The sequence below is a fragment of the Nipponia nippon genome, unplaced genomic scaffold (genome assembly GCF_047370975.1).
Source record: "Nipponia nippon isolate SJK-2023a ecotype South Korea unplaced genomic scaffold, ASM4737097v1 scaffold_5, whole genome shotgun sequence".
NCBI lineage: Eukaryota > Metazoa > Chordata > Aves > Pelecaniformes > Threskiornithidae > Nipponia > Nipponia nippon.
Window position 1 is genome coordinate 69739846 of NW_028262369.1, and position 23957 is coordinate 69763802.

Below are 23957 nucleotides of genomic sequence, written 5' to 3' on the forward strand. Positions count from 1 at the left end.
GGAGCGGGGCCCCTGGGGAAAACAGGCAGCGCGATCCCGAACCGCCGGTCACCGGGACCTCCGCCGCCTCCGGAGGACGCTCCGCCGCGGGGGAACGGGAGACGACGGCTCTGTTTCCCGCGGAGCGGGCGCCGCGGCCGGACGAGGGCGGGGGGAGGGGACAGCGGACATCATGGCGCTGCGCGCGGTTCCCGGCTGCGGCCGCTGGCTCGCGCGCGCGCTGGCGGCGCCGGGGGCGGCCCGGGTCCCGCCGCCGCCTCCTCCTCCGGCCGCCGCCGCCTCGGCCCTGCCGCTGTCCGGGCTCCGGCCGCTGCGGCCCGCCGCGCGCTTCGCCAGCACTGCCGGGCAGGGGCCGGAGGCCGAGGGTCCCCAGCGGCGGGTGGTGGTGGTGAGGATCACCAGCCCCTTCGCCTGGCTCCGCACCCGCTTCTATTACCTCCTCATCCGCCTCTACTTCGACCAGGAGTTCAGCATCGAGGAGTTCACCCGGGGGGCCAAGCAGGTGAGGGGCGGCGGGGATCGGTCGCCCGGCCCGGCCCGGCCCGGTGCCTCGGGGAGACGAGAAGGGCCGGGGAGCCGGCCTGCCGGGGGCCGGGGTGCCCGAGCCCCGCCGGCTGCGCCTCAGGGCGGCCCCGCTGAGCCTCCCGGGGGGCTGCCGGGGGCCGGGTTTCGGTTCGTGCATCCTAGGGCCTGGGTTCTCTCGCTTCTCCAAAATTCCTGTGTGAAACAGGTGGAGTTTCCTGCTTTTGGCTCCCAGTGCCTCGCTTCTGGAGGAAGTGAGAAATAATCGGAGGTGCGCTTTTCTTCGGGCTTTTCTCGTTTTCCTTTCCCAGACTCCAGAATTAAAATGAGCTGGTTTAGCCGTCTCCCAAAGTCGTGTGAAGAAAGGTGCTTCCAGATGCTTTAGAGGCTTTAAGGGGGAACGTATCTCCTCTTAGCTGGTTTTCCTGAAATGACAAAGCTTAGGCAGGCATAGAGCTGCTGCATATATTTGTTTCTCCAAATTTATGAACCCAATAAGCTTTGTCAGTAGAATGCGTCAAAGTGATCTCAAAGCTAATCATGTAAAAATTACAGTTACCTGCTGTGAAATGTCAGTTATTGTATTTAATTTAAAAAAAAAAAAAACACACACAAAACAAACAAACAAAAACCCAAACCCAACCCAAAACAACACACCAGGTGGTAAGGGACAGAATGTTAAAATGCTTAAGATCAAGAGAGACAAAAAAACCCTACACCAAATTAGTTGCCGTGCATGCAGAACCACCTGGTTTACTTTGCCCTGGTTTTTTTGTTTGTTTTTATTTGCTGTAGAGTCCTAAACACTTCGTCAGCATTTCACAAGTACACTATTTGAATATGTAGAGGCATTATTGTACGTAATTATACCTGCAAAATTGAGGGGAAAAGGGGAGGTGAGTTTCCTGAAGTTTAGAGACTAAACCAGATTTATAAAGAAATTTTATGAACTGGAGCTTCTGTTTTGACTGAAACCAGGAGGTGAGCTGGGGAAAGGGGAAGGGGAACAAAATATTTACAGGGAAAGACATAGACTGTTTGAATTATCAAAAAGAGAGTAAAAACAATTTATATAGATTACTGTAATGCTTTTTTTTTTTAATAAGCTATGCATCCACTTGCCTGTTATCAAAAGGTTTGATGCTTTAAATGAGAGACTGAAAAGAAAACTTATGTTTTTATCAGTTCATGGAATCACTTTTTTAATGCTGGAGGGCTTCCATTTCAATGGTGATATACTCTGCAAATACTGAAATCTTAAATCATGGGATATTTGGGTAGCTTGTTGCATAATGATGGATTTGTCTGAAAAATAAACCAACCTAGTGTTATTTGTTCATGTATCTCTCGCTCTGTCTCTTTCTTTCTCTCTCTCTCTTTTTTTTTTTTTTTTTTGGTAGGCCTTTTCTGTTGTTTCAAAGCTGCTGTCTCAGCGTAAACTTGACCTGCTGGATGAACTTGTATCAGCAGAGGTAAATGCTTTCCATCTCTTATTCTAGCAATTGATTTTCCATTATGAAGCAACATGCATTCAGCCTGTCATTATCTACAAATACTGCCAGTTTGGTTTAATTTGGGAAAAATGGCATAATGCAGAACAGGTTAATTGTTTGTCCTGCAGCTTTTTTATGTATTTAAAATATTTATATATATTTCCCATGAAGCATAAGGACCGATTGCCAAAAAGATTGCTGGTGTACCAGAAAGGATTGAAAGACTGTGGGTTCTGGATGGCAGGCAGAATTGCATACCTCTGTTGGTATAAGCAGATAGCTGACACTTTCGGTCTGTGCACCAGAATTCTGATGAAGAAAGGAACTGGTATGTGCTCATCCCTGCTTCACTAATACATTCCCACCCTAAGCAGATCATACTGGTTTTGGCTGGAAGGCCTCAGCCTTGTGTCAGGGACTCAGGGATGTGGCTGACCTGGCTAGTTAAGCATCAGTGCTGTGTGTTCTGTGTTTTTATGAATTTTTAATTGCTGAAGTTGTCTTGGCCTTCCCAGGGGACGGAGGTAGCAGATGCATCAGAGTCAAGTGGAGGAGATGCTTCAGGTCTATATCTGCCTTCTTACTGGCTGTCAGCTTGGCCTGCCCTATTGCCACCCATGCCTTTGCAGCAGAAATTTTGGTGCTGTTCTAGTGCATCCCCACTGGACAATCTTGCCTCCTCTCTCTGAGCAGAGGTAGCAATAAAATGTGAGTTTGTTTCTTATAGTTGTTTTGAAAGAGCGTCTCCTCTTCCTCTGCTCATCCTAAATTCTTCAGGTGATCATTAACAGAGACCTCACATAACCAGAGCATGTAGTGGATGAGGCTGTGATACCACACTGCTTTGTTGTTGCTTTGGCCAGTGAATTTTATACTGGCAAAATGTACTAGAAACCAATGTCTTCCAGTGAAGATTACCTCTTGCTTCCATGTGACCTCTGGATTTGTTTATTATTCAAAAATGGCAATTCAAGTTAGGCTAAAAACTGAGTATGAGTTAAAAATAAGTGCTATGAAGCTTCATCATTCCCTGTGACATGTCTTTCTCATGTGGTGTTTGAGGTGATGCCTCTGTTCAGTTTGTGCACCACACCCTTTTTCTACTTAACACAGCTGTCTAAGTCTTAGGACACTCAAATACTATGGATGTGAATGCGGTGTGGAACTTCAGTCCCGGAGCAATGATTTTTCAGTCTTTTCCGATTTACAAGTGTTTAAACTTTCTCTAATGGGAATGTGGATCACAAAATGACGAAGATAAGCTTAGTGGTCATGGAACTGATTTTCAAAGGAATTTGTGAAAGATAACTAAGAAATAATTTAATCAAAAGCTAAGGAATATACACATAGCGAGAGATCAACAGTGAGAAGGCAGAGTGTAAGTATGATTGTGGAAGCAAGCTTAACTGGTATTTTCTGGGCTTACATGCCTTGCTTTGCAACTTCTGTTTTGACAGTACCTTTTCTAGACATTTTTGAAAATACTTTGTTTTCATTGGTTTGAGCATTAAATGGATCTTCTTAAATATTGCTGAATTGGGGTTTGAGAGTGCCCAAACTTCCCGGTGTTTTTTCACTTCTGCTGTTGTCTATGTTATACAAATGTTTTAGCGATATAGCTCATTTTATTAACTGCAGCAGAAAAGATTGTTACTTCAATTTCCTAATGAAAAACTGACAGCTTTTCTGAATTTAGGTGCTTCAGGTGCTGAAGGAAAAGATTTCTTTGCTCCCTGACAGCCACAGGGATGCTTTAGCAGCTGACATTGATGCAATCATGTACACAACAGAAGGAGATGTTCGCATTTGCTACGATGACGATGGTATGTTTATAATTCTAAAACATTTTAGCAACAGGCAGTCTTCTTGCCTGGTTTTGCTACTAAGCAGGCATTCTCCTTACAGATGTGTTTTTGAGTACTGTTTCTCATTCCTTGTTCTTCTCTTCATGGTTCATCTATATATAATTCCCTGATGTCCTTTTAAACCAGAACCAGAGAGATTATTGTTAATAAGTCATGGTATTGTTTTGACTTCTGTTTAGGTCTCGCTCATTCCTCTTCTTTTGTAATGTCAGATTTTTACATTATTAGTCCATAGCAATCTCAAACCACTCAAAAACAATTATTCTACTATATGCAGCAAGTTGTTGCTTCAGCAATGAAAATATATCCTCCAAGAAGAACAGTGAAGGCTGAATGATGAAGTAAATTTTGCTGTCTTCACTTCTACTCTGCTTTCATGGAATATACTTTGTTCTAGGACTTCTTGATTTTTTTTTTTTTTTTTCCCTAAGCTAGTGATGAGCTCAGACAAGTTTTTCTTTTGATTAAATACCAGCATTATGTGCGGAGTTCACTATCAGACACAGTTGAGATGGTTTATAGTCTAACCATGGGTCTTCCAATGAGCATTTCAAATTGTCAGACCCAGTGAGCTTTTTTCCTGTTTTGGGGGATAGGGAATTTTTCTTCTCTTAGTCTGCTCCCAAGTTTCAACTACTTTACATACTTTTGTAGTATCAGTAGTTGGCTTTGGACCACAGGTAACCAGCTTTTCTTCATACTGTTTGATTATGTATGATATCATGAAACACTCATGATAAAATACATACTTTTATACAGAGTGTATTTTTATTGCTACTAAACAGCATGAGTATGGCTTTAAATAGCTTTATTGTTCATTATTCTATCATGCGTTCTTTATGGCTGAATTCAGCTGCCCTTCCAGGGTCTCACTAGAATATATGCTAAATGGCAAATAGGAGTATTTGACCAATGAGAAAAATGAGATCTACCTGATGCTTTGATTTATTTCCAACAGGAAGGAAGTTTGTTAGTATTCTGATGCGTTTCTGGTATCTGAATGGTGCTAACCTACCTGATGAAGTACCAGGTGAAACCAAAGTTTTCCAGATTGTGTTTGGAGATGAAAGCACAAAAGAAAAAAGACATCTTTTAACAGCAAACTATGAGTAAGTTTACTTGTCCTTTTTATTCTTCATGTACATGGGCTACCTGTGTGGAAAGCAGCTTGGGAACTGAAAGCATTCACACTGTACCAGTGCAGAACTTAGTATGTTTTAATTTACCTTGACTCTAATCTCAGTTCTCCTCCAGCTTTCCAGTTTTTATTTTAGGGCCAACTTTTTAAAATACCCCTTAAAGTTGTTAAGTTATTACCTTGCTTCTGAGTAGAGATTAATGGGAATTCTTTCTCTGTCAGGAAGAGCAGTAGTTGGAGCATTGAATGACGTTTCTGATCCTTTCCTATACTGCTGCAGCTTTCAGGAAATAGGCCAATATTAGTCCTTGTTTCCCATTTCTTGTAGCACAGCTAACAGCAGTGCAGTCAAGCCAAGCAGTCAGGTGTGGTGCTGTTGACTTGTCACTTCCTGCACAAAAGTCAGAACAGCAATTAGATTAAAAAGTAGTTCATGTAAGAGGAAATTTTATAGCCAAATGCTTTCTGCAGGAAGGCAGAACAAAACAGACATCATCTGGTGTTCAGATAATTCATGCCACTCTGATCCTAGCCCTCGAAGCACACATCAGGTAGATGGACTTTCATAGAAATGCTTGTAATGTCTGTATTAGTTTACTGATCTCAGAGCAGTACAGAAATATCTGTACTGAAAATAACATTCTCAGAAGTTGAAAAAGTGAAGATATTTGTGAGACAAATGCAATATAATCAATGACTTCTACACCCACTTTTGAAACGGAGAGACTATGGGGTCTAGATGATCAGGAGCTCTGAAACAAAGGAAACACTCTGAGGACACCAGTGCTTTTTGCCTGGATGGATTTTTGTGGATCCATCCCTTAGCCGAATTCAGCAGCTTTTTCTAGAGTTGGAGGCTTCTGAGGCTCCATTAACCTCAAGAGCCTCCCTTTAAAGCCCTAAATATCTGTTCCTAATCCTCAGCAGACAGATCTCTGCAAGTATGCATTCCTTCTGCTATTTACAGTGCTAACCTAAACTCAAATCGGCAAAGATACTACAGGCCTTGGAAGCCTAGTGTTAAGTATTTGGGTGTCTGGAGAAGACAGTTTCCAGGAGTGGATTTGCATGTAATTGCAAAGCAATGGGATTATACTGCTCTTGTCCACAATATGCAGATTACTTGGGAGCATGAATATTCAGCTTGAAGCTCAAACTTATCTTTAGATGACAAACAGTCAAAACTGACATGCTCAGGGAGGAAAGCATTAATGACTCCAAAAGGAAGAGGAAGATTCTTTGAAAATAGGGATGGATGTTTTCATTTTCCTATCAACAGCTCCGGAGTTTTCTTTCAGGCAGATTCAGTACTACTGTAAGCTTGGTCTTTGATATTTTTCTGAAAATGTATTACTTTTTAAAGTACAGTTCAGTAAAAATGAAAATTTTCAGGTAGAATGCATAGCATGTGATTTCCCTTTACAATGCGGTTACCATCACATTAAATGAAAACCTTTATTTAGAGATTAAGATCTGCCACAAAGCTATATTTGTAGTTACTGCTATGAAAACTGAGTGCTTTCTTGATATCAGGGTCTTTACTGTTGCTGCTTGATCTTGTCTGTGGGATCTGAACCGAAACACTCTGAAGTCAGTGCACTTTGTTTCTTACCGTAGAATTATTTTTGATCTTCCATTTTGGGGCATAAGCATCAGAGTCTAAGGAGCTTTTACAGGAATAACTATTGAAGTAAAATATTTCTTCATGATTTCTTGTTGGTGTTAGTAGCTCTTTAAGGATCAAGTAAATTTTAACAACTCTTCACTTACTGTCTTTCTTTTTCCAGGTTCCAAAGGGAATTTACAGAAGGAGCAAAACCAGACTGGACAATTACACGGATTGAACATCCAAGGCTATTAGAATAAATGCCTTCTACAGTCTTTTTATGTACCATTGTAAATGTTCTGATGTAACAAATACCAGGCTTTTTCAATCTCTTTTTTCCCTTCCTGCCTTCTCGTCCAAAAGAGGGATGAATTTTATATGTTTGATTTCCCAAAATTGTTTCTGAAACTCACACTATGCTGCAGCATTACAATAAAGCCTTTTCCCTGGAACAGGCTAGTACAAGTTTAATTAGTACTAATGCACATCCAAGGCATTTACACAGCGCAGTTTCACGCAGGCCGGTATTACGGGTATGTCGACTTCTTACATTCTGAGAAGAAATGGTACTACTTGAAGATAAACAACCCTTTCATGGCTGATGGCCCTTCTGAGTTATTTTCATATGTTTGTTTTTTTCCCTAGGGACTGTACAATGTATAACTGAATAATATGCAAGATGAAATAGAGGTAGATGGACTTCTTAGATTGTCTAGCCTCAGCAGTTCATTTTGAGGTAATCTTGCTTTTGAATGTATTTGAGATTAAGAAAGTTAGAGCCATTATCAGTATTTAGTACAGGATTGGAGTAAGAAAAAAACTTTTAGCATTGCACTGGGAAAATGGATCAAAAATGTGTGTATATATATATTTTGAAAAATAAAAACAACATTCCTTTCAATTCAATAACATACAGGCAATTCCAAGTTTGGAGGTTTATGAAAGAAAATCGGTCGAAAACATGAATTTAAAAGAGGACCTGACAGTGAAACTAAATTAAGTCCCCTGTTTGAAATGCTTGTTGAAGAAATGAGCAAATCATGAAAATTAGATGTTGCAACTTAACAATTTCCCAGTTCTCTGATTATCTCTGTTTCTGGAACATGAGATCCCTGGTGAAAGTGGCTTGAGATTTTTATATGCAGATCAACAGGAGGTAATCATGACTGGTTTTTTTATCTTCTGTCTCAACTTTAAATATAAAGCTAACTTTCTACCCAGGCATGTTGTAGAGATTCGTGCAGTGTATTGAAAATGTAAAATAAGTATAATTACTGTGATTCACAGTAGTTGTGATTGAAAAGTATAAATTAAATTTTCTGTAGTTCAGCTCTTTTGATGCAGTGATTTAATGAGAAGAATGTTTAAAGCTTATCAACAAGTTTTTATGTCAGATCTTGCCAAAATAATTATGGTATTTTGCTCTGCCTTAGCAGCAGCAGCCTAGGCCTATAATGGAGAATTTGTGATTTGTCCTCTGGACAAAGTTCATTGATGACAGAGCGCCTTGTCTTCAGGGGAGAAACAAAATTCTGTATTTAAAATTATACATAGCCATTTTGTATGCAGCCTGGAAAAGCTTGAGGCAAAGTGAAAAATGTTTATTATTCTGTGGACCATTTGCTGGAGTGATGCTAAATGGTAGCATGTCCAGTTTGGCCACTGAATGATGTGCTGCAAGAAGCTGCAATCAGCTGTATTTAACATACTAACAGGAGAAACAAGCAGAACAGTAGTGAAGTGTGCAGATGCACTTAGAAGAGAAGTCAGTATTATGGAGCAAAAGAAGACAAAAGCCAGTGAAGTCATCTTTGTATTCAGGAGTGTCTGCATTCACATTAGAGTAACAGAGGTCTATCTAGAAATGCTGGTGTATCTTAGTTTTTAAATTGGGTTACTTTATTAGTATTTTTTTGTTTGTTTGATTGGATATATCAAAACGGGAGTCTCTGTCATGCCTGATGAGGGACTGCTCTTTTACTAGTGCGTGCTCGATTTTTGGAAGTAAAGGCAGAATAGACCCTTCTGTATGACTAATAAGGAAAAAGATTTTTTTGTTTTGTTCACTATAAAACTGTGACTTGATACGAACGTACTCCAAAATGATGATAACACAAATTTTGCTGAAAAAAAAAAAGATGTCATTGGAAATTTACATGTACTATTTTATTCTTTCAAAGTTATGTTTGTCTTGTGGGTTGTGGGGCGGGGAGGGCGGCTGTTGGATGTTTGGGGTTTTTTCCTCTCTAATCTTAATTAAAAAAATTATCCTGGAGACTGCAAATCTCCATCAGATGCAGAACTACCCATAGCCTTATTGCACCAAAAATAAATTGGAAAGGCACATAAATTACTAGGCTTACTGTACTGGAAAGTGGTTTGCTTCCACAGTGAATAAAACCAGTGTAATTAAACTGGATTTACAGTCTAATATTGGCTTCAGAAAAAAAAAAAAAAAACACCCAAAAAAAGCCCCACAAAACAGCCCCAAACCCAACTTGGAAGGAATGGACAAATGTACGTCTTCAAGAAGAAAGCATTGAAGTTTATAGGAAGCTTTGCCTCCTTTTTACCTGCCATCCGTAAATTCTCTGTCATAAATCTGATCATCATAGGAGTTAATCAGACTGAAGCGAATGTCAGTGAAGGGTGTTTGTCATTTTATGGCATCCACATTTTCTCTTGTGGAAATACTTTTCTTCCATGTTGCTTGTTCAGGCAAAACAGGAACTTCTGGTTTCTATGTTGCCAGCCAAATATATCTACCCAAACCTCCTATTATCTAAGGTAAGAAATGTATTTAGTGTCTTCAAGCTAGCTCCTAGTGAATACATTTCTATATATTATAAAGGTTGTCCCAAATGCTTATGTCAAAAAGGATGAGTGAAGGGTTAAGTTTGCTTCGTCTTGATCTGAGACTTAAAGGCAAAGATGGAGGAGAATATTGTCTTGTAATTTGGGGATTTCCAGTGCTGCCATTCAAACACCTTACTCTAAAAATCATAATACTAACTTAAGTGTTACTGAATTTTTAAAAAGAGCTAAAGGAAGTGTTTTATTAGAAACATCTTCATGATTTAGGAGTAATGATGCTGAACAGGGAACACTAGAACAGTGTGGGGATCTCTGTGTCATAGCATGCTAGTGCTCCCAGATTCTCTTGCTGATTTGTCTCAGACATCACCTTAGAAATCACAGTGTGTAAGGATTTGGGTGTGCTTTATTTCCCTTCCATCTCCTTGCCTGACTTCCATTTCTGTTGCTTTAAGTCAGGAGGACAAGTACAATTGTAATTATGGTGTACAGCCTGTAAATCGTCATACATACTGATCTAAAATATTTGCAGTTTTAGCTTGCAAACTTCTTAATTCAGACCCCAATAATTCTTGAAAACAATGTTACCAGGTCTGGTAGTGATTTTTAGGGTAAAGTTCATATCTCTATTAGCAACGCTGACATTTCTGATTCATGTTACACAGAACAGTGAGGTCACAAAGTGTCTGGACTGTGCTAATTCAAACTACCACATTCTTCTCCCCTGGGTAAAATCATGTTTCTTTAGGTTCATGTGGAGTCTGGGAAGCCTTTATTTATTTATTTGTTCATCCCAAACTGTGGTCATGTTTAGTAATTACTGACACTGCTCAACTGTAAACAGCTGCTTGGCACAATTTCACTGCATGTGTCTAAATCTTGACAAGCACTAATTAAATCTGGCCAACAAAAACACCATTAATTTGCACACCCCGCTCACCAGTAGATGGCCTTGGTCACACAGCTATTGTGGCTGGGAAGTGACTGACATTAATGAGTGTAAGAGGGATAAAGAATAAAATGGTAGAGGCATTGATTCTCACTTAAGTGCTATTTAAATCATTTAGACTTGTCTTATTAAAAAGTCTTGATATTCTTACTGGCTTTCATCAAGGCAACGATAGTATCTTGTGTTCTCTCTGCAGTGCCTTCCCATTTTAAGGTGGCAATTTGACAGTGTTCTTAACATGGGAAAGATGAGTTGTACATGTGAATTCACATGGGCACCTTAGTGTCTGACAGTAGCAAACCTTAGTTTTGTATTCACATTTTAAAGTATGTTTATCATGTTGATTGTGGTTCCTTTTCCTCCTGTCCCAGCATTGTCTGATTAATTCAGGGGCCATATTTGACTTTCTCCAGTTTCTCAGGCATGTTCAAGCTTGACCTTACCTTCACTTCAGGTTATATTTAGTTAATTATTTTCAGGTTTTATGGCTGGAAAGCTGTTTAGTAGTAAGTCATATTGTTTGTCACAATAGTGATCATACTCCTTCAAAACTTCACAAGTCCTATGCTTCTCTTTTCAGTTGTGTGGTGTGGTTACACTTGTTTTCTGCCCCATGTGCCTCATTGGCTGCAGGTGGGGGCCTTTGAGATTCCTCACAGGCTGTAGTCACATGAACGCTCCCAGTTTATGTGAGATGGGATACAAGTGTGTGTAGCAGGAGGTGTTTCCAGCTTCATCCTTTCCTCCCACATGGATGTCATGGTCTCTGAGTGCTGGGCCGTGCACAGGCACAGGAACAGGTACTTGGCTGTTAGAAAAGCAAGCATTGCCTACATATCTGTGCTTTTATTCTTCTAAGGGAAAGGCAGCTAGGCCAAATGGAGTTGCATAGTGAGTACTGACCACAATAAGTCATAGGGGTTTACCTCCCTGTCTTTTAACTTTTTTTTTTCCTGTTGTTGATGTGCTATTCTTCTGGGTTTTTACAGTCCTGCCAAATAGGATGGAAGTTGAGTAAGTCACTGCGTAAGTCACTGCGTACATCTACAGCCCTGTGATCCGCTTTATCACAGCTCTGTCTTTTAAGTGTATTTTGTCTGAATTCAATGACGTATGCTTTCCTAATATAAAGTCCTCCTGTTGAAGTTGATGGGAAAACTGTCATGGGTTTTAATGGGAGCAGACTGAGTGCAACTTTTTTGCTGCCTTTGAAGTTATTCTGTAGGAAATAGAGGTGAGCTAAAATTAGATACGCTGTAGTTTCTCTTCTGTACCGTTTCCTCCTTCCTCTGCTGTCACAGAACAAGACTCTTGATAGTGAGCTTGGTGCTGTAGTGCTCAGGACCTGTGAGGGAAAAGAGCAGGACAAGCAAAGCAAAGTGCATGTGTAAGCAAGGTCAGATCACAGTAGTGTTGGACTGTTAGGACACGATTTTCCACATGGACGAATCTGCCCTTTTGCCATTGGAAATCTTCTATCCCCGATTTGCTCCTGTTGCACCTGGCAGGGGAGATGGCATTTCGCCAAGGATGCAGCCCTTTGCCTCAAGGACATGGGAGATTTGGCATGTATAGGGAAACAAGCAGTGACTTCAATGTTTCTCTAAATTATATTTTGCAGTTGATAGTAACCTTTTACGTAACAGGCGATACTTCTACTCTGATTTGCTTATGAGGGAAGGATCTGAGTTTCCAAGATGAGAACTGAAGTCCAACCTTAAGTTTGCAGAGATTTCACAGCCTGACTGGGGGGGCATGGGAGAGGCTGTCCAGGTAAAGCTGTGGTAAATCAGAGCCAGCTACAGGCTGTCTCTGCCTTACACTAATTAGCAGCTGGCACATCCCTAGAAATCAGGAGTGAAAAAGGGAAGGGAGGGAAATGCCTTGATAATCCCTCTCTTTTGAACTTTCTGGAGCCACTTGGCAAGTGCAGCATCCATAACTTAAGTACCAGCTGCCAAGTCTAGAGACTAAAGCTTCAGTGGTGCAATTTGAGTATGTGAGTAGCCTTGTTAAAGCCCATGGGTTTGTCAGAATGTTTATTTCTGTGCTTGCTGGAGGTGTTATGCTGTTTGAGGACCTTCAAGCTTCTTATCTACAGTACAGCCAAACAAGGTCATTACTTGTGATGTTATTTTTTGTGATGTGTGTATCATTTTATAAACTGAGAACTGATAAATATAAGTAATGGTTTAGGGGATTTTTATATATACTTTCAGAGGGAACAAGTTGAGAGACTGCAATATAAAGTAAAGAGCAAGCTAATGAAAACGAATTTGTGTAGTCTGTAACTCATGCCATGCAAGGCATTGACCGTTAAACAGTTGAACATCTAATCACTGCTGGCTTGATTGAGGTGGAAATTAGGTCGTGAAGAGATCTACCTTGGATTGGCAGCTGCCTGAAAACTCTCCTTTCTTGTATGTTCAAAGTACATATATTATTAAAATCTGTAATGAGCTCAGTCAGGCACTTTGTGCTTTTTAATTACCAGTGGGGTGACTGTCCCTTAGGTCTACCCAGGCTCAGCCCCCTATGGCGGAACATTCTGAGCTGTTGGCCTGTTGCCTATGTTTTTGTCATTAGTGTCACTAGGTCGCCTTTTTTTCTCTGAGATAAGAGGTATTTTTTCACAAGGTAGAACAATCACTGATGCTCTGGGTGCAGTGTGCACTGCTAGGTGGTGTAGGTTAGGATTTCCACTATTGATACACAGAATTCTGTATGGACCTTTGCTAAGTGCTTTCAGAAGGCATCATTCCTGCTGTTGTAGTTCAACCTCTGCCTATGAAAGCATGGTGCAACGCACTGGTGAAAGAGTTAAATTGTGTGATTTCACTTTTGCCATAAGGTTCCAGCCCTCTGTCTAAGAGGACAGTAAAACATCTGTACAAGTACTTGTAAAGATGGTGGACTCCTCATGGCCTGGATTATAAACTATTACATGGTATATCTACTTAAAAGTTTCAGAAGCAAATTGACAGATCTTATTTTGAGTCTGAATTTATATCAGCCTTCAGCTGCGTTAAAGCAGTACTTATAATAAAATCTTAGGTAGCATGATTTCTACTGTGAATAACGGAGGGCTTTTTCCGTTATCATTCACATTATTCTGTGGGGGTTTGTTTTTGTTTGTTTTTTTTTTTTTTAATTCTCTCCTAAACAACAGCAGTTAGTCAGGGCTGAAGAAAGTGTTCCGTTGCTGAGAGAAAGTATAGACATCTAAGGGAAAAGTGGATTCTTTATCCAGTCAGTCATTCTTACATGTTTCATATTCTACTTTCAGATTCTGGGTTGGAAAGAAGTTTTGTTTCTTTTTTTTTTTTTTTTTTAATGGCAGATTGGCACGATTCACTTTCTGTGCAGCGGAGGCTGTCGTTTCCTGATGGAATCATCTGCGTGTATTTTGCCCAGTTTTCTGCCAGCAGTGTCCCTGGGTACAGCTCGTGCTGCAGAGTCTCCTGCAGTGTACAATTTAATCTCTTGCTTTCATTTCACTGAAGTATATGGGTTTCAGCAGGGGTAGCTGGGTGAAAGTTAGTGCCTGCATTATACTGGAGATCTGCTTAAGTGATCTAATGGCTCCTTCTGGCGAAAATCTGTGAAATTATAATAGCAGAAGTAGAGGGAGGAAGGGGATCAAAGGTGGATGGTAATGCAAGATTCATATGAAGAGGAAGCTGTATGTATTCTGAATCTTCAGAGCAGAAGCTGTAACAGCCCTGAAATAGAAGTAAGTTTAGAAGAACTGAGCAAAATAAAAACATTGTGAGAGGGTCAGGGTTCTGACTGGATGTTGTTCTCTAGCTGCCCATGTCTGCTAAAAGGTAGGAGAGTATTAATTTTTCTCAGAAATGTCAGTGTTGTACTTACTCTTGTCAGGACACCATCTCAGAACCCTACAAGAAATTCTCCTTTCCACTAGCGTATTGGCAACCGAAATAGGCAATAGAATTTGTCTTGATTGTATGATAAAAGAGGATAATCTCTGTTTATCAGGAAGAAACCAGGTCTAGAGGATTTACAGTGACTTGCCTCAGTTGTGAGGGAAATCTTCAGAAAACTTGAAAACGTGAAGATGCATCTGCCGAAGCCTTCACTTGCAAGACCCTGGGTCACTTCTCTTTAGCAGCAGTCAGTGCCTTTTCATGAGACTGTCTGACATATTCAGTCTGCAGTAAAATGGCCTTCTTGCTTTTCTACCTATTTACTTTCACACAACCCTCTTCTTTCCTAACCTTCTTGCAGATCTAGCATTTGTACAGCAGCTAGTTCAAGAGGTTAGCTGGTGGTAGTTGTTTGCAGATGCATTAATCTCATTGGAGTCTCAGAATCATTTGCTTGACTTTTCTCAGTGTCTCTAATAGCCTAACCAGAGCTGAGCACACTGCTGCAGATGAGCCTGCTGTATTTATCTGGTGTTGGAATAATTTCCTCTAATTTCATACTTCTATTTTTGTATTCTCAAGCTTGGTTTGCAGGATCTCATTTCTCTTCTTAAGCACAGTAGCAAAGAGTACTTGAGATTTCTCCCTAGCATTATTTCTGACCCTGTGTGTGACCAGTAAGGATTTCTTTCCGTGTTTCATTGGGTTTTTTTTGTCCAATGACACATTACCACCATGGTCTCTTCACTTTGTTTTTAACCCTGTGTGTTCCTAGTCTTTCTGCTATATTCAGTATGCTCTTCCCTTCTTTCTTGTTCCTTTTGCTTTCTTTATGGTGGATTAAGCGATGATTTCTTTCATCCTGTGCCCAGAAAAAAAAAAAAAATCTGTTTCAAAGATTCTGCCAAAGCTACTTTAAAAAAAAAAAAAAAGCTTGCTGATTCAGATATTCAAAAAATGCCAGAGGAAGGCCAGCGTTAGTTTCCTGTTCTCAGATTTTCATGAACTCTTATCTTGTTGCTTGTCTGCATGTCTCTGTTGGGACAGGCATTGCTGTGACACTTGAAGTCAAGGCCTGTCTGGATGCAAGCGATTCTGAAAATTGACCAGAGCGCCATGTCACAGTGCATGCCCTCTCCAGCACAGGTCCTGGGTCATATTCTTCCTATGTAAATTGATATCCTAACTCTCAGTACGGTTTATTTGATATGTAAAATCTCTGTCCATTCAAGCACTAATCCAGCCAATTGTTTGAGCACAAAAGACCTAATCGTTTGCTTTAGCTTCTGTGCAGCTTTACTAAGACAATGCCGCTGTTACATTTACATGATCTTTCCTTATTGCTAAAATTTTTCTTAAACTTTCACTAGACATCTACTTAAAGAACCCTTCCTGTACCATTTGGGTGCAGAATGGGCTACAAAGCAAAGAGGATTTTAAAAGGATTCAATTAGATATATAGCGTTGCTTGCTTGCTTCTTAGCTGGTTTGCTGGATTCTGTGGTTTGTAACAGCTGTTGTGGGGGAGTTCTGAATTGCTTTCTCATCTCTTTTCATTTCTTGTTTGCATTCACAACAGGCTGCCTGTTTTAGTAGTCTTCTGTATTTCTCCCTAGTGGACTATATTTCCTGTTTTCTTTGTGAACAGCACCATGTGTAATTGTTTTACCATTCTTGCTTTCTTCCTGAATGATTTGGGAACTATTTTGGAGCTTTTATCCCGATATACATCCCTCTCCCAAGTCTGTCAGCTCTCTGTGTTCCCAAGTTAGTCCTGAACAAGACTGGTTTGAAATCCACCTATGCACTTTCACATATTTCCTTTTCTTTCCCCACATTTCTGTTGCAATTCTTTGTGAAGTCTTGACAGCACTATTGCTGTGTGCCTTTACTGACTCCACAGCAGTTTGGAAGATACGGGTATCTGAGGGAAGTGGCTTGATGCTGTCACTTCAGGTGTTCTTAAACTGCTAGTCCTGATTATTGATGAAGACCACATCCAGATATGTGGTCTTTGTGAGTTCTTTGGGTTATTGGGTTTTGGGGTTGGTTTGGTGTGGTTTTTGTTTTGTTTCGTTTGGTTAGTTTTTCCCAAATGCTGCTCCAACATAATGTTTCATAAAGTAAATCACTGAATAAATTTGTAACTTCTGTCATCAGGGCCCTAAATGCTTGAGGTGCTTCCTGCTTCATATTCACAGGGCTGAAGTTACACATAATTAAAATCCTGTCATTTCAGCATGAATTATTTTATTGAGTCATATTTTATTCACATGCCTTTTCTCATTCAAGATTCGCTGGTATGCATCAAACGCTTGTACATTAGTTCTACAGTCTGCTGTAGCAGCTTAACTTAGATTAATTTCTTAGGCTCCTTAGTTTGTGAAATAGCTCTGGTTTTGAGTTTTAGCTTCTCTGTTTTCCAGACTTTCTCTTCTGTGTTTTCCTCCCCCTAGAAATTGTCCAGAAAGATTATATTTTCAGTGGATATTTGAATGTCTGGCCCTAAATGCAGATCAAAGATCCTAACTAGGAAACACTATGTGTTCAGGCGATTTAAATGTAGCATGGTTATTATCACTTGTTTAAATAGCTCTTTATAACTTCCATCCCATTATTCTCAATGCTTTATTCCATCCTAGTATTCTTAGTGGTGATTTCCACCAATGCAGACAAAAGCACCACCAAGTAAATGTGGAAGAAAAGTCACTTTGCAAATACAGAAGTATTGTCCCTGGGAAGTGAGTACTGAGGAGAGAGATGGATTTGTAATTCTTCCCGTTCTGTTTTGTCTTCCCAGGCAAGAACGGACTGTGCCGCATGGAATTTCTTCAGACAGTGGGCAAGCATGATTAATGTTATACTGGGATGGGTCTGCCAAAATTCTTAAACCATGCACTGTAGAGCTGTGTGTGGGCATCCTTAGGCAGATTTTTAAATAAAAGGCAACAAAGGAAGTCCCCATGTGGTGGCATAAGGCATAGACACTTCACAGGGGTCAGAAGGCATGTGTAAATGTATGACATGCTGGCAAAATAATCCTGGTGTTTAAAGTATTGTTTCCATTTTGCTCACCTTCCTCATGCTTAATTCTTAGTTGTAATGAAATTCCTAAAGAACAGCTGTCCTTTATGCTTGCTACACTGCTTCATCTTTTCCTGGGTGTATGGCTGTTTAACCAGCTCACAAACAGTGGTTTAACAGTGCGTATCATGCACTAACCCCTCAATGTATTTGTAATAAAGATAAGGTACAGAAACTTAAGGTATATATCACTCCTAAAAAGGTGGTGTATACATACAGAAATGTTAATGTATGTGTGCCTTATAAGCCAACCATTGTAACCAGTCTTTCTAAATCACTGAGAAATGAAAAACCTGTTTTGCATGCAGCTTTTTATGCAGAGCATTTTATTGCAGAGCATTTTATTTAATATATTCACTTACAGATGGAAATGGGGGGTAGGTGGAGGAGGTCTTGAATATCCATGTTCACTTGCTGAGCCGAGGAGAGAATGTAGTTCTCCAGTCTCAGCCTAGTGCAGTTTGTGTCAGGGCACAGTCTACCTCCAGTATTTGTACTTCATTAGCATGTTCTTTTAAAGCATGGTTTTGCTTGTTTGAGGCCTGATGGCTCTGTTTTTCTAAAGGCCTGAGTACCTGGGGTTTTTCAATGACTTAGTGAATAGTATTAGGCAGTTGTACTGCTGAAGTCAGCTCACATAAGAAATGACTCAAGACCTATTCAGTCTTATAAATGACTCCCTTTGATTTCAGTGTGCTTCAGAACAGGCTGTGATTCACTGAGGAGCCTGGGCACTCAACAATATAAGGTGCTGCTCAGTGTACTAGCCTCAGTTCTACCAAATATTCTGTCGAAGTACCATGGATTGCATAGTTTTACTCTTGCTTTTTAAGTTTTGTGGATTTCTAGGAGTTTTGGTTTGTTGGTTGTTTGGGGGTTTTTGGTTTTTGTTTTTGTTTTTTTTTCTTTTTTCAGCATTATGACTGGAGTGCCTCTCACATTGCAGACTTCATAATTCCAGTTTTAGATTCCTTTTATAAAGCTGAGCCTCAGTTTCCCAATTTGATAAGTTTTCTTAAGAACTACTTGTAACATTTCTTGAGTATTACTGTGCATGTTGCTTTGTCACAGAGCAGGAGCAATAACTTTCCTCTCTTCACTGGCTGCAGTCTAAAGCCCAGCTTTGCATGAAACCAGACCTATTCTACCCTAGCATGGTCTTGGAGCAGTAAAATAGCCTCTATGGTGTTATGTGGGGGACAGCCTGGCTGCCCAGAGCAGCTGGATGCTGCTTTCCTCAGAGCAGCAGAGCTGTCTGAGCCAGCTCTCTCCATGAATCAAATTGCCCAGTGTTTGTGCTTCAAATACTTCCCTGACCTATATACCAGACTATAGCTTCCTGTTCTAATATTGATTTAAGACTTAAGTATCAGTGGCTTATTTTTCTACATTATAATTCTCTTTCCTATTTAACAGTCCTCTGGGATATGCAGAGGGCCGAAGTCAGACCTTCCTGGCAGTCAAGATTTGGGGGGAGGCGGGGGAGGCATGTGCAGGACATTGACGAAAAGAGGCAGAGCTTGAATTACAGTGCAACACATAAAGTATTTTGGTTCAGCAATCAAATTGTGCACTGTACTACTTGCCAAAATAGAAGAAACACAGCTCTCATTCTCTTGCAAGTCTCTCCAGTATTTGTTAGCTTACCTTAAAGCTTTATCTTATAAATAAGCTCTGACCCAGACTTTTCATTAACTGTTCCCGAAACACTAGAAAAGGAAAGTAGAAGGTAATTTCCGCTTCATGTAGCGCTTTGATTAACAGCTGTGCCTCTTGGAGAAAAGAGAAGATAGCCAGTGGTGATAAAAACTCACCGTGCTCACCCTCATGAGTAAAGAGTACTGCTGCAGCATGTGCTGCTTCTCTCCGGGATCCTCACGTGGCAGCAGTCAGCACAATGCTCCTAAGTGCTCCACACTGCAAACAATTTAATTGTGGGCAAAGAATGGTTTACTCCCCTTCTTTCTCTGCCTTGGCTACCTATTCCCTCTGTTACCTCTTTGCTGTTTTTAATTTTAAAAAAACTGTCCTGGACCGGGCTCCCAAAGGAGTACAGACTGCTCAGAAGTCATTGGGTTCTTTGCTCAGATACCAGCCTGGTCCAGCAGTCATGAGCTTTGTGGAAGTGTGGGAAATCATTTATATTCCATCGCTGCACGTGATCAGCCCTGCAATACTGGGTTGCAGGATTGTGCCTTCTTTCAGCAGCAGTTCTCCCTTGTGCAGTTGAACCAGTGCTTGGGCAGCCTGCTGTCCCCAAATGAATCTTGCTACGTCAGACCATCATCTGCATAGTTGTTGGTGTCCTGATATTACATACTAATCTTCCCCCTTAGTTTTTTGCTGTTACTGTTCTGATCCAATATTGCTGACCACAAGCAGTCAAAACTGACAATAGTGGTTTAATATTTGTAAAACTTATTTGTAAACCAAAGTGAACTCTGAGATCTGACTGCTTTTGATTTGTTTTATTCTGGCTTTCAGAGGTTGTATGCTCATTAAAGGCATCTTTTTCTTGAAGTTTTTCTCTGTGACGTTGAAGGCTAGGAGTGTGTATCTTCCAGTGCCACCAAGACTGTCCCCAGTTCATGTGCTTGTAGGAAATCGGGGTTTAGGATCTATGTGAGGCATGATAACAATCACAGGAGTTGGTAACGGTGCTCACTCTTCTTTGCAGGGGGAGACAATACACAAGCATGACCTAGTTGACCAGCCCTGCCCATGGAAACCAAAAAAGGGCTTTACATCGTTTCATCTGTGTGATGGGATTTGAGATTCCCTTCTCCTTTTTGTGAGTGACATGTATATACCATATATACCTTACTTTAAGGAGGTAGTGGCATTCTTGTCCAAACTGTACTTTGTAAGTCAAAGCCATCTAAATGCAGTTCTACTAGCTGCTGTCTCCTGAGGCTTAAACTTTTCCACCTTTTCTGGTTGAGGGAGATTTTAAAGTACTATAAGGAGCTTACCCTGTGTGCTTTCTTCAGTCCTATTTAGGAAGGGAAAGCATTTATAATCCTCCCAACCCAGGAGAATTTGAATGCACTGGGAACACTGACAGTCTCTCAGTATTACCCTGCAATATATATATATATATAATTATTAACAAAGCTCCCCAGTACTTACTAAAACTACATCTTCCATAAGGCCAGAATTCATAATAGTCCCTTGGGTATAAGCAAGATCAGCACCCGACCATTATTTTTTCTGGTAGGAAGCTCAGAGTGCAGGAGGATGTTCTTGCATGGCAAACTGTTCCTCAAAATGTTGATGTATGTGCAAATGAAGAAAAGGATGCCTTTGTATTTACATTACCCAGTTTGTATTCCCTATCTAGAATATTACAGACAATTTTTGTAATCATTAGAGAATTTACATCTCACTGGACAAAAAAGTAGGCTATGCAATGAAACTGGATCACATTTTTCAATGAACAGAAAATCCTCTTGACCGGTTTAGTTTCTGCCCTAGAATAAAATCTGTTTGGTTCACCTCTACTCGTGTGTATATACACTTACGCACATCTGTGGAAGGTTGGAGGAATTAACAAGGATTCTGAAGTAGTATAGGGAATTTTAAAGAATAAATTCCTAACCCTCAGCCTGCCTGTTACCTGGAATTTGTTACTGCTTCTAGAGGTTTGACTGAAAGAGGCAGGCCCCAAACTGAAAAATGGTTTATTTGGGATAGCTTAAGGTAACTGGGATCAAATTGTTAAGCATGTTATTATTGGTTAACGTGACTGTTAGAAGATCTGGAAGGGGGTTATCTTGATGACCGTAAGGCTATGCTGCTGGCTGCCTGAGTAAGTAAACATCCCTATGTGGAGGTCCACATGTTACTGTTCTAGTTACAATTGAACTTCCAGTTTGTAAATCTGTTCGGTGTCTCTCTTCAAAGGCCATCTTACTCACTTATCTTTATTCCTTTAAAAAAACCACAATCTCATTTTTTCTACAAGATAGCCACAGTTTTTTCTGGACACTAATTTTAGCATTATCCATTTAAGATGCTTATGGGAAGGTGTCATGGTTTAACCCCAGTCGGCAGCTAAGCACCACACAGCTGCTTCCTCACCCTCCCCTCGCCCCCCCACGGTAGGACTGGGGAGAGAATCGGGGGGGAAAAAAGTAAAACCCGTGGGTTGAGATAAAGACAGTTTAATAGGACAGCAGAGGAAGAGAAAATAGTAGTAATAAAAGAATATACAAAACAAAAGATGCACAATGCAATTGCTCACCACCCACTGAGCATGACGCCATACGGTATGGAATAGCCCCTTGGCCAGTCTGGGTCAGCTGTCCTGGCTGTGCGCCCTCCCAGCTTCTTGTGCACCGGGCAGAGCATGGGAAGCTGAAAAGTCCTTGACTGGTGTGAGCACTACTTAGCAACAACTAAACCATCAGTGTGTTATCAACATTATTCTCATCCTAAATCCAGAACACAGCACCATACCAGCTACTAGGAAGAAAATTAACTCTATCCCAGCCAAAACCAGGAGAGAAGGATATTGCAGAGAAACAGTGGATGGAAGTGTTGGTTTGAAACTATCAGTCAGTTGCAGTCCTAGGTTTTGAGATGCAAAGTTTCAAGCTATGCAAGACCCAGACTCTCTTCTGACCTCTACCAGTCAGGGCCCCAGCTTGTCTAATTTGTAATAGAGGGGGTCAGAACAGACCTGGTATCTCTCCTCCCTGAAGTGGTTGTATTTCATGTGGTGAGGCAGCAGAGGCAAGGAATGGAGCAACATGGTTCAGACAAACTGGCTTGGTTAGGGAACCTTTCCTGGAAAAATAAAGGAAGCACAGGATATAATGAGCATAGCTCATTGGAAAGGAAAGTGCTTCAAAATGCTGCAAGGAACAATGCAGCACTAGTTGAGGCAGACATTTTTGCATGATTGTCCCAAATGACTCCCTGTAATTAGACTGCATTGGCTCAGGCTGAAGAAGAAAGAGAATCTTGAAAGACAGTTTTGGAAAGTTTTTATCATTTCTGTATGGAAAGCATATGCTTTTCCTTAGCATCCCATTTACATTCTGTGAGTCTGCATGCACTGACTTGAATTTGCTGTTTATGAAGAATATTAAATGCTCCCTGGTGGTAGCATTTATCCACTCCCTGTTTTCTTCCAGGGAAGTGAATTGCCTTTCTAGTAAACATTGTTCCTGGAGCTGGAAGTATCAGGGGAAAGGAGTTTGTGGGTGGGCTCTTTGATATTCCCTGAATCTGCAAAATACCTTTGTGCCACATGTCTGAAAGATTCTACTTGCGTTCTTGCTCAGATGGGAAAAGGGGAGTTTTACTGATGGAAAGGGAAGAGCTCTCGCAAGGGTGAGGAAAATATCACAATGTAAAATACCTCTAAAATGACGAGACCTGGCAGTGAGATGCTGAGGTATTTGCTCTTCGTAATGTCATGATTAATTGCACAGGATTATGATGTAAAGCTGAAGTCTATCCTTCTGCCAAGGCTTTTGCCTAAACTAATGCTTTTGATGTTCTCAGTACAAGCTATTGCTATGAATGCTGTACAAACAGACACCCATCACTTAAAAGCCTGAGGAGCACAATTGTCTCTAGTTATAGATGTGAACAATGATGCTAACATTATGAACTGTCCAATACTAAGTTGTTTTGTTCGTTTGCTTGCTTACTTGCATTACAAGCTCAGTGAAGTTAACTTCATTAATAAAACATTTCTTTGAATTGGGCAGAAGGCACCAATACTGTCTTTGATTTGAAATTTCAAAAATATTGAACTCTGGATGAATGGATGTGCACGTGGCTTTTTCATTATTTTGCATTAAAATTCAGGTGGTTTTAATTTAGACCAAAATAATCTTTTCTGTACCTTAGAGATAACTTTGGCCTTGTATATTTATGGAATTAGCCTGTAGTTAATTCATGCTGATGCTGGGAAAAAGTATGCAAGCACTGAAGTAGTTTAACCAAAAATAGGTAACGTAGTTTGCTGTTTTGATAACCAGCATCTTTTTCTATCACAGTGAAGAATCATCTTATGAACCTCTGATGTTTGGTGATCACAATGTCAAAAGCCTTGTGGGGTAAGTAAAGCAGATGACTTTAACTTTTTTGGTAGTGTTTTTGTCACTTATCAGCATACACTTATATAGAGGAAAAATGTAACTCGGATAATATTTTAAATTTTAACTCTTCGTATGCATATCTCTGCTGATCAGTATGTGACAACTAAACCTGGTTTATGGTTAAAGGAAGGTAAGTTCTTTCATTGTTCCCTTCCCACACCAGCCACTATGAAGTCCTTATGTTGCATCCATTACGCAAAGTTGTGGATACCCAGAAAAACAGAAACGCTATCATCTGCTTTATCAAGTGACCTGTCACAGATGACAGATAATTGTTAGTGATCTTGTAACCATGAACAAACTGTTTTGTACGTGGTCAATGTTGATAATATCTTTATAGAAAACATATTTAATTCATTAAACAGTTTATAAATGGCTACAAACTAATACTTCTTACAGAATTTGATAAGGATAATCTTACTTTGATCTTGGAAATTTCTGTAATCACTAAAGTTGATAGGGATTATTTCACCCTTCTGTGTGAAT

The 23957-nt window shown here is 40.4% G+C and overlaps 2 protein-coding genes across 6 annotated transcripts in view; both read left to right on the plus strand.

Moving 5' to 3' along the window:
* The first annotated feature begins 43 nt into the window (after positions 1-43).
* On the plus strand, positions 44-7953 carry MAIP1 (matrix AAA peptidase interacting protein 1). Of its 5 annotated transcripts, none has more exons than XR_015699221.1 (6): positions 44-502; positions 1923-1994; positions 2187-2343; positions 2531-2723; positions 3712-3838; positions 4839-4849. XR_015699221.1 is itself a non-coding variant. In XM_087734332.1 (5 exons), the coding sequence occupies exons 1-5, from the start codon at positions 173-175 to the stop codon at positions 6882-6884; spliced, it is 759 nt and encodes a 252-aa protein (XP_087590458.1). In that variant the 5' UTR covers positions 45-172; the 3' UTR covers positions 6885-7953. The 5 variants fall into 5 exon arrangements, 2 of the variants coding, with proteins under 2 accessions (XP_087590459.1, XP_087590458.1); XR_015699220.1 differs by lacking the exons at positions 2187-2343; positions 2531-2723 and adding exons at positions 6806-7157; positions 7270-7953 and having other exon boundaries at positions 45-502; positions 4839-4989; XR_015699222.1 differs by lacking the exon at positions 4839-4849 and having other exon boundaries at positions 3697-3824.
* The window catches only part of SPATS2L (spermatogenesis associated serine rich 2 like), a 163984-nt gene continuing 147156 nt past the window's right edge, over positions 7130-23957 (plus strand). The window contains exons 1-4 of the mRNA XM_087734315.1: positions 7130-7157; positions 7270-7360; positions 20036-20149; positions 23370-23429. The gene's annotated coding sequence lies outside the window, so the exon portion shown is untranslated. The remainder of the gene's footprint in view (positions 7158-7269; positions 7361-20035; positions 20150-23369; positions 23430-23957) is intronic.

Excerpts from the sequence above, each read along its gene's own strand:
- MAIP1 (XM_087734332.1), top strand. The coding sequence starts at position 173 with ATGGCGCTGCGCGCGGTTCCCGGCTGCGGCCGCTGGCTCGCGCGCGCG. Across the intron at positions 503-1,922 it reads TCACCCGGGGGGCCAAGCAG|GCCTTTTCTGTTGTTTCAAA; the intron begins GTGAGGGGCGGC and ends TTTTTTTGGTAG. Across the intron at positions 1,995-3,711 it reads ATGAACTTGTATCAGCAGAG|GTGCTTCAGGTGCTGAAGGA; the intron begins GTAAATGCTTTC and ends TTCTGAATTTAG.